At 36.6% G+C, this 14,037-nt stretch overlaps 2 protein-coding genes across 2 annotated transcripts; both read right to left on the minus strand.

Annotated features, from left to right (window-relative positions):
• Positions 1-364: 364 nt before the first annotated feature.
• LOC120011677 (protein SMAX1-LIKE 8-like) lies at positions 365-3,269 on the minus strand. Its single transcript, XM_038862773.1, has 3 exons — positions 1,908-3,269; positions 911-1,151; positions 365-544 (listed from the first exon to the last, which is right to left on the minus strand). The coding sequence occupies exons 1-3, from the start codon at positions 3,110-3,112 to the stop codon at positions 515-517; spliced, it is 1,476 nt and encodes a 491-aa protein (XP_038718701.1). The 5' UTR covers positions 3,113-3,269; the 3' UTR covers positions 365-514.
• Positions 3,270-9,088: 5,819 nt separating this feature from the next.
• On the minus strand, positions 9,089-13,996 carry LOC120013221 (phosphoinositide phospholipase C 6-like). The gene is given in 10 exon segments (XM_038864960.1): positions 9,089-9,968; positions 10,538-10,624; positions 10,695-10,847; positions 11,152-11,269; positions 11,344-11,564; positions 11,638-11,883; positions 11,982-12,117; positions 12,369-12,565; positions 13,279-13,350; positions 13,352-13,996. Coding segments are annotated over 10 exon segments (1,815 nt in total). The 5' UTR covers positions 13,640-13,996; the 3' UTR covers positions 9,089-9,671.
• Positions 13,997-14,037: the final 41 nt, after the last annotated feature.

Below are 14,037 nucleotides of genomic sequence, written 5' to 3' on the forward strand. Positions count from 1 at the left end.
TTTGCAGAAAAGCAGCCCGATGACTTCTGTGTAAATTTCATACTATTTTGTTCCTCTGATTTCCTCAATTCATTACTTGTAGCAGTGCGACATGTTATTCCTAGACCCAAGTCTGTGGTCACAGAAGTCAAAGATGGAGGAGATGTTAGGAAACCATCACCAATGCTTGAATTGGACAAACTGCAAGGAGATTTGCGGCTGCTTGATCCAATATCTTCTGCTGTGAAAGGTCTTTCCCAACTCATGGACAGGAAATTCTCATTCTTGGGCTTGGAAAATGCAGGAACATCTGACCGTACTTTAGAATTCTTCTGCAAATCCATTTGGATGCTTGAACTCACTTCCACGCAATTATTGATGCTACCATCACAATTTTTAATTTTGTCTTCAGCAACCTGAAAGCCCACAGCAGTTGGAAACTGGGTGGAGTTGATGTTTCGCTCAGGTGGTCGAGTGTGATGAAGGCGCCAGCATATATCATCCCATTTCCTTTCAGCTCCTGCAACTTTGGTACTTAACACCATCCCATCATCTTTGATCTGCACTGAAGGGATAGAAAACTAGTTTTTATATGAATATTGTAAGGTTCTTTAACCAAACCTCACACCCCTTTCCAAATTACGGCAAAAAAATGGACCAAAGTAATCGATACATAAACTATACATAGCTAACATGGCATCAGGTTAGTCTGTAAAGGTCCCCGATGCTTTCATGGAGCATGAAGTCTATTAAGATAGGGTGGGGGGCTCAGTTACCTATACGTGTGGTACAGTGTGAATCAATCCAGATATTTGATATAAACAACAATTTCTAACTGAAAACTTCTGCCCCAATTTAACGTGCTGCTCCTAGTTCATAAACGGAAGCATGGCAAAATATTAAAGTTCAAAGACCTGTAACTGATACACACCAAATCCAATCTCTTGTCTGTGCTGATCTCAGCCATATGCAAGCAAGAAGACAAGCTAGATTGGTAATGATCTGACACAGAAGCGGTTGTTCCTTCCTTAGAAATAGAAATTACTTCTTGCGCACACCTCTCATCGCATTGATGACAACGGCTTAGGCACTGGTATGATGTGCTTAGTGAGCATCTTGAGTCGGAAGGGGATGAAAAGAACCCGCCAAAAGGTACAAAAGAGCCCATCAAGCTGTAATCACAAGATAACCACAAAATAATGAAATTTCATGGCACAAAACTGTCTTAAAATAAAACCTTCTAAAAAGAGAGCACAACTGTGCAAGGAATTTTCAAGGTTGAACTATGTGAATTCAAGGCGGAATCTAAACAAACAACTACTAGATTGTATTAAAGAATTTGTTATCAATATGATATTTAAAAAGAATAAACAAACCTAGCAGCTGCTACTGAAGATAAAAGATCAAAAACACGATCACAGTACTTTTAGCTACTTAGCCGATGTGAAAATAAAAACCACAAATGGGACTTGAAATGAATGAAAAGCTTACCTTAATTCATAATCCTTCTAAAAGGACCCAGTTTTCAACATTGTTAAAAGCAGATACCCCAACCAGTGCACCTCTGGTAAAGGATATGACGGAGATAATCGACTTCCAATCAAAAAAGAAAAAAGAAAAAAAAGAGAGTAGCAAGTTATATAAAAGCTATGGTTTAAAATATACATACTAGAGTAAAACAAAATATTGTCCTGGCTTACAATATGCCTACTTTAAGAATGAAAAGAATAACAATATTCTCCTGAGAAAATCAGATAGAATTATAGATTAATAACTCTAAAGCATATGTCTTAGTGACAACAGTCCAAATAGGAAAATTCAGGCCATGATTCAATGACAACGTAAAGTAATACTAACAAGTTTCAATTGGCAAAGAACACCACCATAAATATGTTAATGGCATCAGAAAATATTGAAAACAAGCAGACCTGGATTTGGGATACGATGAAGGCAATGATGGCTTCAGAGAGTTGATGGGGAGGACCTGCATATCCCAGTCTTTCTCTATAGAAGGAAACCTACTCAGACACTTCAAATAAGGCTCATAGCTTACTGTGGCACCAATCAACCACATCTTGTTATGAAGTTGCAGTAACCTTGTCAAATGAGCAACTATGTAGTTTACTACTTCACCACTCGAAGCTCCATTGTTATCAGAACTAAAAAACGAGTCCAAATCCCCATAATTTAATATCAATCCAGGACCCGAATTCCGATCCACTAACCGACTCAGTTCCTCAAATTTCATGTCTACTGTCCTCCTGTCAGAATTTTCATCTATGAGCTTCGATATGTCCTTTCCAATGGAGATTACGCATGACCCAGATAATACTATTGGCAAAATAGAAGTATTATTCTTCTTTCTTTCAATGACATCAACGAAGGTTGCAAGTGCATCATGAGCGTATAAACCCACAAGCAGAGGATTCCTTTCCTTAGGCCTCCCCAAAACCTCTGCAATTCTCTTACAATTCTCGTCTCCCTCCAGAAAATTGGGGAAACCCGAGAACGAGAAACTGGCACCTCGTCGGATTGGACCCGGATCCGGATTGTCGGTCAAGTTGCAGAGAAACAGCGGCGGGATTCTAGAGCGAGGGTATTTGAAGAGCTGCTGCGGCAGTGGGCGGAGAATGGCGAGCTTGATTTCGGAGCTCCGGAAACCCGCTTCTCCGAAGACCCGACTAACAACCGGGTCATCGAGAATCGACAGAACCAAGTGTTGTAGCTCGACTTTTATGCAGGACATGGCGCTCTGGTTCTGAGATATTTGGTGGTACAAATGGAAGTTGTCGGGGTGCCGCCTCTGGTTTGCTTGAGAGCGTTTGATGGCAGCCATCAGCGAATTCGACACGGGCGGGTCGCCGCTGAGTTGACTGGACGAGACTCTGTCGAGTGACACGCTGAGGCAGAGCTCCAGTGCCTTGAATTGAAGACGAGGCGAGTAGGCAGCGCTCCGAGCACGCGCACAGGCGTCGCGTAGGATCGACGCAGGCAAGGAAAAGATGGCAGAGACCGCGTGAAGCGACGTCGTTTGTGAGTGTCCCCTTCGTCTCGCCACGCTCACCGCCTCGTCCAGCGCGTGAGCCGATTCCGCAGTCAAACATTGCCTGGCCGCACTTACCGGCGTAGGCATCGCCAAACTGAATTAACTGTCAAAAACTAGGTTAACTGACAGATTTTTTTGTTTGCTTTGTTTATAAATTTTATTTAATAAAAGAATTAAAAAAAAAAACTTCATTTAATAGACCATGAAAATATTTTGGGCATAAATGAAGCATAAAGTGTGTGTGTGTGTGTGTGTGTGTGTGTTTTGTGGGTGAAGTGGGAAGAGAAGAAGAGGAGGGGGGGTTTATGAATTATTTATGATTGGGGGGGTGGGAATGAGGGGAGCATTGTTGGTGACGTGGAGATGGGTCCCAGTGGAGGGAAGATAAAGAGACAGGTGAGGTGAGGTGAAGGGGGAAAGTGGGTGAGGGAGAGTATAGTATAAGATTCTACAAGATCTTTGAGATTTTGGTTTGTGATGAGATTGGAGTGTGAGTGTTGTCTCAGGAGGAGATGCTATATGTCCACTTGCTTTGAAGGGGAGGGGGGCCATTAGTGGCACACTCACTCAGTGTCAATGTCTCTGCTTTTACTAGAATTACCCTCTCTCTCTCTCTCTCTCTACTTGAATTGCATTTCAACATGGCATTCCAAGTAATGTTGATCATGGAGGATTGGTCAAGTTGGATGGAGATAAATCCTAACTTTTGTATGGAGGATCTTTAGTAAATTGCGGAGTTCTCAAATTCGACAGACATGCAAGGATATTAGTATACTCATCTAACACACCGAGCATGAGCTAAAGAGGTATTGAAATAGTAAATGCAAAAATCTACCCCATGAGGATACATTTTTATCCCCAAGCTTATAGATTCTATTCTAATTACGATTAAATCTTATTTTTATGTTTTCCTCACGTAGTCAATTATTGGGCCGTAATTTTCAATAAATCTTGAAGTCACAGTCAATCATGAAAAAACCATCTAGATTCGGCCGTTGAAGACAACGTCGTTGCAAGCAGCCATCGTGGGAGTGTTCTCCAAACTTAGAGACACCATTAGGGGTGTAAAAAACCAAACCATAATTCGAATTGAAAATATTGATTTGGTTTGGTTTTTTTATTTGTGGTTTCAGAATGAGGTGTTTTTCAATGTTCGGTTTTTGGTTCGATCCAAAAAAATTAATTCGGTTTCAAACCGAAAAACTGTTAATTATTACATGTATTATTTTATTACTTATATATACATATATATATATATATATATATATATATATATATATATTAGTATATATCTGTTAGTGACTTAGGTGTTGTAGACTACCATTGTACTAATATAGTAATATTATATTATTAGTTTACCATAGGCTATCATATCTGTTTTGTCTTTTACTCATTTTGATGGCTCAATTCGGTTTAAACCGAAAACATCGAACCGAAACCAAAATATTCGATTTGGTTTATTTCAGTTTCTATATGTTAAATGGTTTGGTCCGACTTATTTAAATTTGAAATCGAAATTATTCAGTTTTGCTAAAACCATATCAAAGTCGAAACGAACCATCGAACTTTCACCCCTAGATACCATCTCCACTCATTAATTGGTCGGAATAGTCACGGATGAGGAAGATCCGATTTGAGTATCAAATGAGAAAGATTAGAGTATTTCCGTCAATAAAATAAATATTTATAACTCTTTGATGTCGTTTATGGAATATTGTTTATCTTTATGGACCTTATGAAACAAAACTTATTTGAATGTTATTATCAAAAAGAAACTTTAAATTGAGTGACTTATCTCTCTAATTTTACCTTTAATTTAAAGCCCCAATTTCAAATTCTTTTCAAGGCATAATCATTCAAAACTCTTTATTTAACTCAATTGTTTAAAATCTCTTGCAATAACCCTTTCAAACAAGGTTGTTCAAAAGTTGTCCTACTTCACACTCAATTTAACCTAACATGTTAAAGCAATAGTGGGGGAGCAAAAAAAAAAAAAGACATGAAACCTTTGAAGGTTGAGAGTGACCCGAAGAAACTCCATACCACCCACCCACATCCACACGTAGGCCATTCATGCAAAGCTTCCTTCCAAGGTTTTTCTTGAATGGGACTTATGAGTTGTTCAACATTTTAAAGGTGGTCCACTAAACGACACTATCAAAAGTGTGTTTGCAATTCTCTCTCTACTCTCTCCTCTCCAAGAGCAATTAGAGGCCATTGGTTTTTTAGAGAGAGAGAGAGAGAGGTGAAAAAGGTGATGGTTTGACGTGTCATTTGTTTCCACCTTGTTTGTTAACTTTCCTAAAAAACCTCTTCACAAACGTTCTTCCAAATCCCAATCTCATGCCATGCCACGCCATGCCTTCCATTCATTGCCACCTTTTGACTTCTACTTCATTTGTATTATTATATTTGAAACATTAACCACACAAGATTTAAAGATTTGCTTATTAGGGTTTTCCCTTTAAGAGACATGAAATATGTTTTAGTGCGACTTAATAATCATTTGATTCAAGATACTTTAAGCAAATAAAAAATTTATGCTAGTTAGGTAAGCAATCAATTCGTTTTCTTAATACATTTAACAAAAGTGAATGGCCAAATATGATTTTATTTGAGTCAGTATATGAGTTCAATAAAATTAAAAATAGTAAATCCTAAACCCCAAATAAAAAATTTATGCTAGTTAGGTAAGCAATCAATTCGTTTTCTTAATACATTTAGCAAAGTGAAGGGCAAACTATGATTTTATTTGAGTCAATATACGAGTTCAATAGAATTAAAAATAGTAAATTATACTAACAATTAGATGTAAATAGTGAAACCATAATTTAATTTTTCAAAATATTATTTTTCTCTACAATTGAAATCGAATATTAATTACGCATATAACTAATCCAGTCGATTGTAAACCGAACTATATATGTCTCGTTGGTAATTTCCAAAATACTTGATAAAGAGACCTACACTACACTAGCTAATATCGTCCCATCAACACTAAAAAGCATTGGGAAGGAAATCTTGATGGAGATATGTGTCTCTATAAAAGGAGTGGAATCTACATGTGAAAGGTCTCTGAGCCTTTGGAGTCTCTTAACTTTTACAGAAAATTTTGTTTCCAACTTTGCACATATACATATATATATAATTATTGATTATTGATGTTTGTTCATATATGTGTGTTAGTTGGACTCAATTTTTTGTTTTTTTATTTATGAGTTGACTACTAATTGGCTTCACTAATACTCATTCTGCCTTTTCACACCTTTCCTTACTTAAAGTGGCTTTGCTTTGCACATATTTGCAAAGTTGACATTGACTATTTAATTAATTTATTGATATTGTGTCTTCATCAAGGATATAAAGTATCTTTTGAAGAAAAGAACAAAGGGAAGAAAGATATTTCTTCAATTATTAGGTTCCTTTCTTTCCATGAGTTACTAGAATGATTTGGGTTGTAACTAGAATTAAAATAGAATTAGAATTAGGGTTTCTCCTTTTTGATTTACTCATGGATAATATATTAAATCCAAATATCACAAAAAATTATCATTCAAAAAAACCCTTTTTTATTAATACTTGTAATACATACATAAATATTAATTATACATCAAGGTTGCCTCAAATTTAGTGTTTGATGGGTCATCACTTACATAAACAAAATCAGACCAAAGATATTCAAGTTTTTTGTTCTCACTTATCACTTAGGACCATTATTTACTGAGACTAGGCTTTTTTCCATAAAGAGGGATGGAATTTGACTCTCTCTCTCTCTCTCTATATATATATATATATATTGTGTGTGTGTGTGTGTATATCTATATATATATAATATTTCTATTCCCTTTACTTTGACGGGCCAACTCTCTTCTTAATGCGCATGAATTCATTCTATTCTTTTCTAGTCACACTTTCTAATGATTCTTACTTGCCTAGTGGATTTTCTCCTATTTGTGATGATTAGACATGGGCCATTCCAAATCATGCCCACTAATATATATATATATAATACACATATTTTGGTGGTGACTAAAATTATTTAGTTGTTAATTAATTCGTTGCTATCTAAGCAATGTGGATAATTTTTTTTATGATAAAGAAATGTTGGCGTCCGATTTGTCATTCCACAAAATTGTGCCAAATATAGGAATTTTAATAGTGGGGGGAAACACCCAAATTAATAAACTCTAATGTTATTCCCACAACCCCCTTTGAGTATATGAAATAAATTGCTTTACACCCTTTGTGGGGGAGAGGGGATAGGTTCCAATGCCAAATTAACCACTCTAATGTTAACCCTTTTTAGGGCAAAATATATTCCCACAAACCCTTTGAGTATATGAAATAAATTGCTTTGTGGGGGGGGGGGGGGGGGGATATGTGCCAATGCCTTTGGTGTTATTAAAGTTTAAAAGGATTGCCAAAGTGTGATGTAACAATATTCCCTTATTACAAAGACAATTGAAAAACTTTGCATAAAAAGGATCAAAGAAATTTTTCATAAAAAGGTAAAGTATATAAGAACAATTCATAAAAAGCCAATGCAATTTTGGTGGACCAACACAACACAATGCAATTCAATATATATTGTAATTGAAGTTTCCATATATATATATATATTGTGACGTATTGTGGCTATTTTAGTAGTTATTATAATGTCCAAGTGGTAAATGTGTGGCCATGAATATATTCAAAATTGCTCTTACTATGGAATTGAAAGTTGTGTTTGTTTTATTATTTAATGAGTGAATATAACATGACTAAATATTCTTTGTCGCATAAAAGGCCTCAAGACATGACTTCACTCTTTCATATTGTTTTCTTTTAATTCAATTATTTTTCAGATTATTCTATAGTTTGTTCTCCATTTCTCTACTCAATATATCTTGTATTTTTCTTGTCATTGTACATATTAATTCAAGGAAATATATTTTGAAAAAAAAGAAGAAAGAATTCTTGGTGCATATATCTAATCAATCTTTGAGCACTTGATGTATCAATATATCTTCTACACAAAAGAATAACCATCATATAAGTTCCCAAAAAGTAATCACTAAAAAGTACTATTGATTCAAACTTTGAACTAATTAAATACCCAACTTTAATTATTATTTTTTATGTCACATAGGTTTAATCCTTGATTAGAGATTCAAAATAGCATTGTATCATATGTGACTAAAGGCAATTAATATAATTACCCAAAAAAAGTTAGACAACACCCAAAAAAAGACAAGACACCAACATCATTGATTCAAAAACACATGGCAAACCCACTTGGCCCCCAACACCCTAATAATTTAGGCCATAGTTGAAGCAAAGCCTTCCCTAGATAGAGTCCGTCCAAGGATCGGACATCCCACTTTCTATATTTAATAGAAATGTAAGAATTTTGTGCCCCCACTAAAAAAAAAAAAAAACCACAAAAAAAGGTTCCACTTTTAAAAAAACTTGACCTAATTAATCACAAAAGTCAAGCCAAAATGACATCCTATCAAGTCATTGTTTCTTTTTTTTTCTCTCTCTTTGATGGGGACTCCTATTTGTTAGTAGGAGGTGCGTATGAGAAAGTTATTGGGGATCCTTCAACTGTGGAAAAAGTCATTTTATTTTGGGGCAATTATGGGTATTTTGAAAATAATAATAATAATAAGAAGAAAGAAAGTAAACATGTCGTGGACAAAAATAGGCTGGTTGGGTCATGGGTGGATGGCTAAAGTGGGCTACTTGGCTTGGATCTTAGCTCCAAAGAGGTAAGTAATTTGATTTTATGTTAGTGGGGAAAATTTGGTCGTGTGTTGTCTTGTAAGGCCTCCTTCCAACAGGAGTCGTGGAAATGACTAAACTAATCTTGACTATCATAAACATCATGTAAAAGTCAAATAAATATGTTTTATCATCCAAAATTCAACAAAGTCGACTTTCAGTAAATTAGACAAGATAAATATGTCTTTACGAAACTAAATACGCAAAAGCTAAAAACAAACCCTAAAGCTAACACTATAAGAAAACAGGTTTTGCGATGGAAATACAACAAATTTCTATCTCCAAAGAGTTTGAAAAACATTTTTCGTCATAGATTTTGGTGCGAATTCCAACCAACATTAGCAACGGCTACTTTAGCATTTACCATTCTGGACTTTTATGCAAAAAAAAAAAATGAAAATGAGAAATGTGTTTGTGTAGTACTCTGTACACATACACGCATTCAACACAAAAAAGCAAGTCAAAATACACCACCGGCACCTAAAGCGTTGCGACTCAAATACAAGTTTTGATCTAAAACTGAAATGAGAATGCAACCATACCAACCCTGGCAACCCATCTGGTCGAGGTGGCTCCTGGGCTAATTATATGTTATCAAAAGTTATCACAACTAGGTGACCAATATGCCTATTATGTAAATATTCACAAAAGGGTACAAGGCACAAGACCTTCCCATCATTGCAAAGAGATTTTAATCTCCAGAAGAAAGGAACGTTTCAAGCAAAGCATTAGCATTCAACTTCACTTTCCTCTGATTGAAATGATCATTGCTGTGTATATCTAATCTAGGGCTGACCAAGTAACAGCAACTGTGTATGGACCTTATGAGAACAGGAGGAGCACAATATCTTTCGATGATTGATCATATTCATGCCCCTACCATTCATACAGAAAACTCGAACCGCATCAGAAGCCTAGCATTCTTGAGTTTCTCTCCCTTCTTATCATGAAGTGGAACTGCTCGAATCCCTGGTCTTAGCTCCGAGACAGGCAAACATGTTTGCCCACCAAAGTCATCCTTCTCAGACATATCATATTCTCTCACTTCAATCCGAAGCAAAGCCAGCTCTGGAACAGTCAAGGGGAATGTAAATTCTTGATCCCAAACAGGAGCCCAGTCATCCTCAATTATCTTTGTTTTCTTCTTGGCATTATCTGCTGGCACTCCAACAATATAAAGCTGGAACATGGATTCATTTAGGTTGGTTAGTTTAGTCATGCACTAAATGTAAATCAAGATAATCTCACATTTGTCTCCAACTTATGCCGAAAGTGGATCCCTTTTGGGATTCATGGTCATTGACCCTACTTCATGTTAACGAACACTTTCCAATTCCAGAAAATATGAAATTCTCGACACCACGCACCATGAATAAAAAGAATTGAACCCCAACCCATCTTTTTTCCTACTGAGTGAAGGTCAGAGGAAGATTTGAAAGTGGTCATGAAAGTCTTGTCTTTCCATTACATCTACTTGGATGCTCATTTACTTCATTCATATAATTAACGTTAAGAGCGAATTAACCAGTTTTCCAACATATTCACTTTGAAACAATCAATAGTGCTTTCTACAACCATATGAGCATAACATGTTTTTATTTCCATCCGTAACGACAGATGAAAATTCAATTTGCAAGTGATACAAGTTATTGTACTGCCACACTCGAATTTTTTTTACTGTTTAGCTTGTAGCATAATATCATACTTTTGTCTCGTCAGAATCCAGAAGATAAAATTGGATTACCTTACCTTTGTGTAGAAGTCTGGAGGTGAATACGAGTCAAAGTGTGTGTGGCTAAAATCCAACCTCCATCCATCCCCCATGTATACTTTGATCTGTGAATGCAATTGTTCATCTGGCAAATCAAATTATATAATGATTTTGAGCTAAATAACTTATGCTTACCTTTAGCGTCGTCTTCGCTAGCAATGTTGCCTTAGGATCGAATACCTCATTATGTGGACCTTTCTCCATCAAAAATTCAGGTTTCTTCACATAACCACAACCACCATTGGCCCTAAACATCCCATGCATCAACCACAAGGATTTGCCATATCCCTGCAAAAGGAAAATTTAACTGTAGGTGCGATTTTCTTCTCCCTTGGGTTTCAGTTGAAATGATGGATGACGAATGAATAAACACATGATGCTTACATGTCGTCACCAAGCTACAAAGTTCAAGTCCACAAGAAAATTACTAATTGTAACGCCATGCTCGTCTCAAAATATAAACACCATTGACTCATATGGCCTTGAAAACTCAGAGTCCACTCATCATTTACAAAAAATATTTTTTAAAATTTTTTTATGACATCTTAACAAGGACTTCTTGTAACCAAATACATTGGAATGGTGTACTAACCTGCATATTAAACGCAATCATCTGAGCTCCGTGCATCCACCCAACAATGGGCTCATAATTGGAGGAGGTGATTCGTGTTCCCTTTGGGTATACTCTCAAAATATTCTTCTGTGTAAACCTAGAAAAGTATGAAAGAGTAAATCAGAGTAGCCATTTTAAGGTGTTAATTAGAAGATATGTCTGATAAAATACCTCACAACATCAGTTCCATGTGTTGTGGCCGCCTTCTCAAGTGCCTGCTCACTCAAACTAAGTCGTCTCACTTTATGAGCTGTAACCTTCAACGCATCCTTCAGGGCACCCTTTGGCTTCCCAGCGTGGATTGTTATCAAACGCTTGTATTCAGGTGAGCGATGTTGGCCAAATCTACGATCAGAATCACCGAGATCTTCATCATCTTGATCACTGTCACTCTGTTGTTCATGGAAAATGTTAAAAGAGTAACCTGAAAATTCAAAATTTGAGATTGGTTAAATTTCTTCTCACCCTGTCATCTTCCTGTTCAGCAGCAGTATGGTCTGGTGTTTCCTTTCCTGATCCTTCATCTTCAGATGAAACCCTTCCATTGGGCGATAAATTTTCATTTTGCTTCAAACCATTGGCTTCAAGGTATTCTTTTGGTGGTTTTGTTGAAATAATTATACGATGTTTTAATGATTCTGGTGAAGGGAATTCTACTAAGCATCCTGATTCGGGATAGTACAGCATTTTTCCAAATGTTTGAGTAGTCACCTGTGGAGAAAATAAATTAACATCACTAAAGGAAAAATGTAAAACAACAACTAAACTTCACAAAAACTTGAATCACTTGAAACAAAATGGAAGCTAACCTCAGCGACTTTAGCCTGAAGGTCTGGTGTAAGGTGGTCCTCTAGTGTTATAATAACTGGGTATGGAGAAGTAACAAAAGCATAGTCTCTTATAGACTTTAAACACTTGATGAGTGACACTGGAGTAGTGAGGGTCCTGCAAATAATCAAAAAAGTATGATCAAGAAAAAATTATATTCTTTTATAACTATAAAAAGCATAACCTCATTGCAGCTAGATAACTGATGCCATTAACTTCATTATGCTACAACTATAATGACAGGCTTCTCCTGACAACTCATATTGCCTTGTTTTTTCACTAAGGATCATTCCAAGTTGACATGAGTATTCACAGTACAACACAATACATTTATGTGTAGAGGAATCAAAGCTGACATAAATGTTTACCTTCCATGAAGAACAAGAATCTCGTCTCTTGCAGAATTTGGCCACAAATCTAGTTCAATAACCCTCACGCCTCTTTGCAAAGCCTTTACAATTGGGACCTCACTACAGTCACTGCTCAGTTGATTCCCTGTCAGATAGGAATTGTGCCCTGTATATATGAAATAATGTGATAATGGAGCAGTCATATCTTGATGTACCTGGAATGACAAATATATAATCTGTCAAGTGCAACTCTACAGTAGTCCCTGCACTGTAAATGTTCTTAAAAAAAAAAAAACCAAACCGTATGGCAGTCCAAATGGTAAACTACTGAAAACGAATCACATGGATATGGACATTAAATCATTAGTTCATCAGTACATGGCTATTTACATTATTCAAATATGATAAGCAATGCTCACACTGCAGTTAAATCTAAAATCGAGAGCCAAAGACAAGCTTTCCGTGTGAAAATAGCCCTCAATCTTTATATATAGACACAATGAACTTCTCCAATTTCTTCTTTAATGATTGAATCACTTCATGTGGAAGGGCAAAAAAATCAACAATACATTATTGTGTAAACTATTGTACGTAAATGTTCTCCACACTTGAAAACCTTTCTTACAGAATTCCACCTAACTTAAAGAATTTATCATCCCACAAGATTCAAGCATCGAACATCATTGAAGAATAAGCATTCAATTAAAATTTAATACCTTAGACGCCTATATTTTATGATTGTCATTCTATGGCGGAAACAGAAACTCGGAATGAAATTGAAAACAAATCCTAAATTGAAGCCAGATTGGTATGAATCCGCACAGAAAACATGTCAAAAAGATTCTTAATCCAAGACCAATATTTTTCATATATGAATAACTAGACGCAATTTTTTTTCCCTGGGTAAACAAACAGAAAATGTGAGCACCTGAGGAATGATGGGCCCATTGAGATCATCAAAGAACAGGAAGTGGAAGAAATCGTCAACACTGAGGCCGTCACACCACCGTGTCGGGGGACCTCGTGAGATGGTGTCTCCGACGAATGACCTCGTCAATTATGCGCTCTGCTTCAGGGAGGGTGCAATCGAGGTGGCCCTGGTGAAGGACGAGGAATCGGCGGAATTGAGCGGAGGACATGTGGGCGCTGCGATCGGCGAACTTGGTGAATGCCTCCAAGATATCGGCTGCCGGCGTCAATTCTGTGATCTTGTACTTGCGGTTGAAGAAATTGAACATTCTGTAGTTGTAGCTCCCCGTATCTTCCTTCTCCTTCCTGTGGCTCCCCATTGCTGTATCTGTAAAATGTAGGTCTAATTCTTCGTCTTCGGTTTAGAGAGAGAGAGCAGAAGAGAAATGTTGAGAATACGAAAAAAGAGAGAGAAAGCGGGGTTTTCGACGAGACCTATAAAATAGCATATTTTGAAGCTCCATCGTTGGACTTGGACTCCATGAAAGTAAACGACCAAATGGCTCCTTATCTCGTGCCCTTAGATTTTCGAACACACTATCAATTTGGATAAATTCTTCACAAAAATACGGTATTTAAAGTCTGTACGCTCCTAGATTAGCTCAGACACATCTTCCACAAATACACGATAAGCCGAGTCTAAATCTGACTTTCTCCTGCATTTTGAGGATCAAGTCACCTTTCACGTTCATCAAAGAGAAGAAATCAAGAACACCAA

Source organism: Tripterygium wilfordii, chromosome 13 (assembly GCF_013401445.1).
Source record: "Tripterygium wilfordii isolate XIE 37 chromosome 13, ASM1340144v1, whole genome shotgun sequence".
NCBI classification, from domain to species: Eukaryota; Viridiplantae; Streptophyta; class Magnoliopsida; order Celastrales; family Celastraceae; genus Tripterygium; species Tripterygium wilfordii.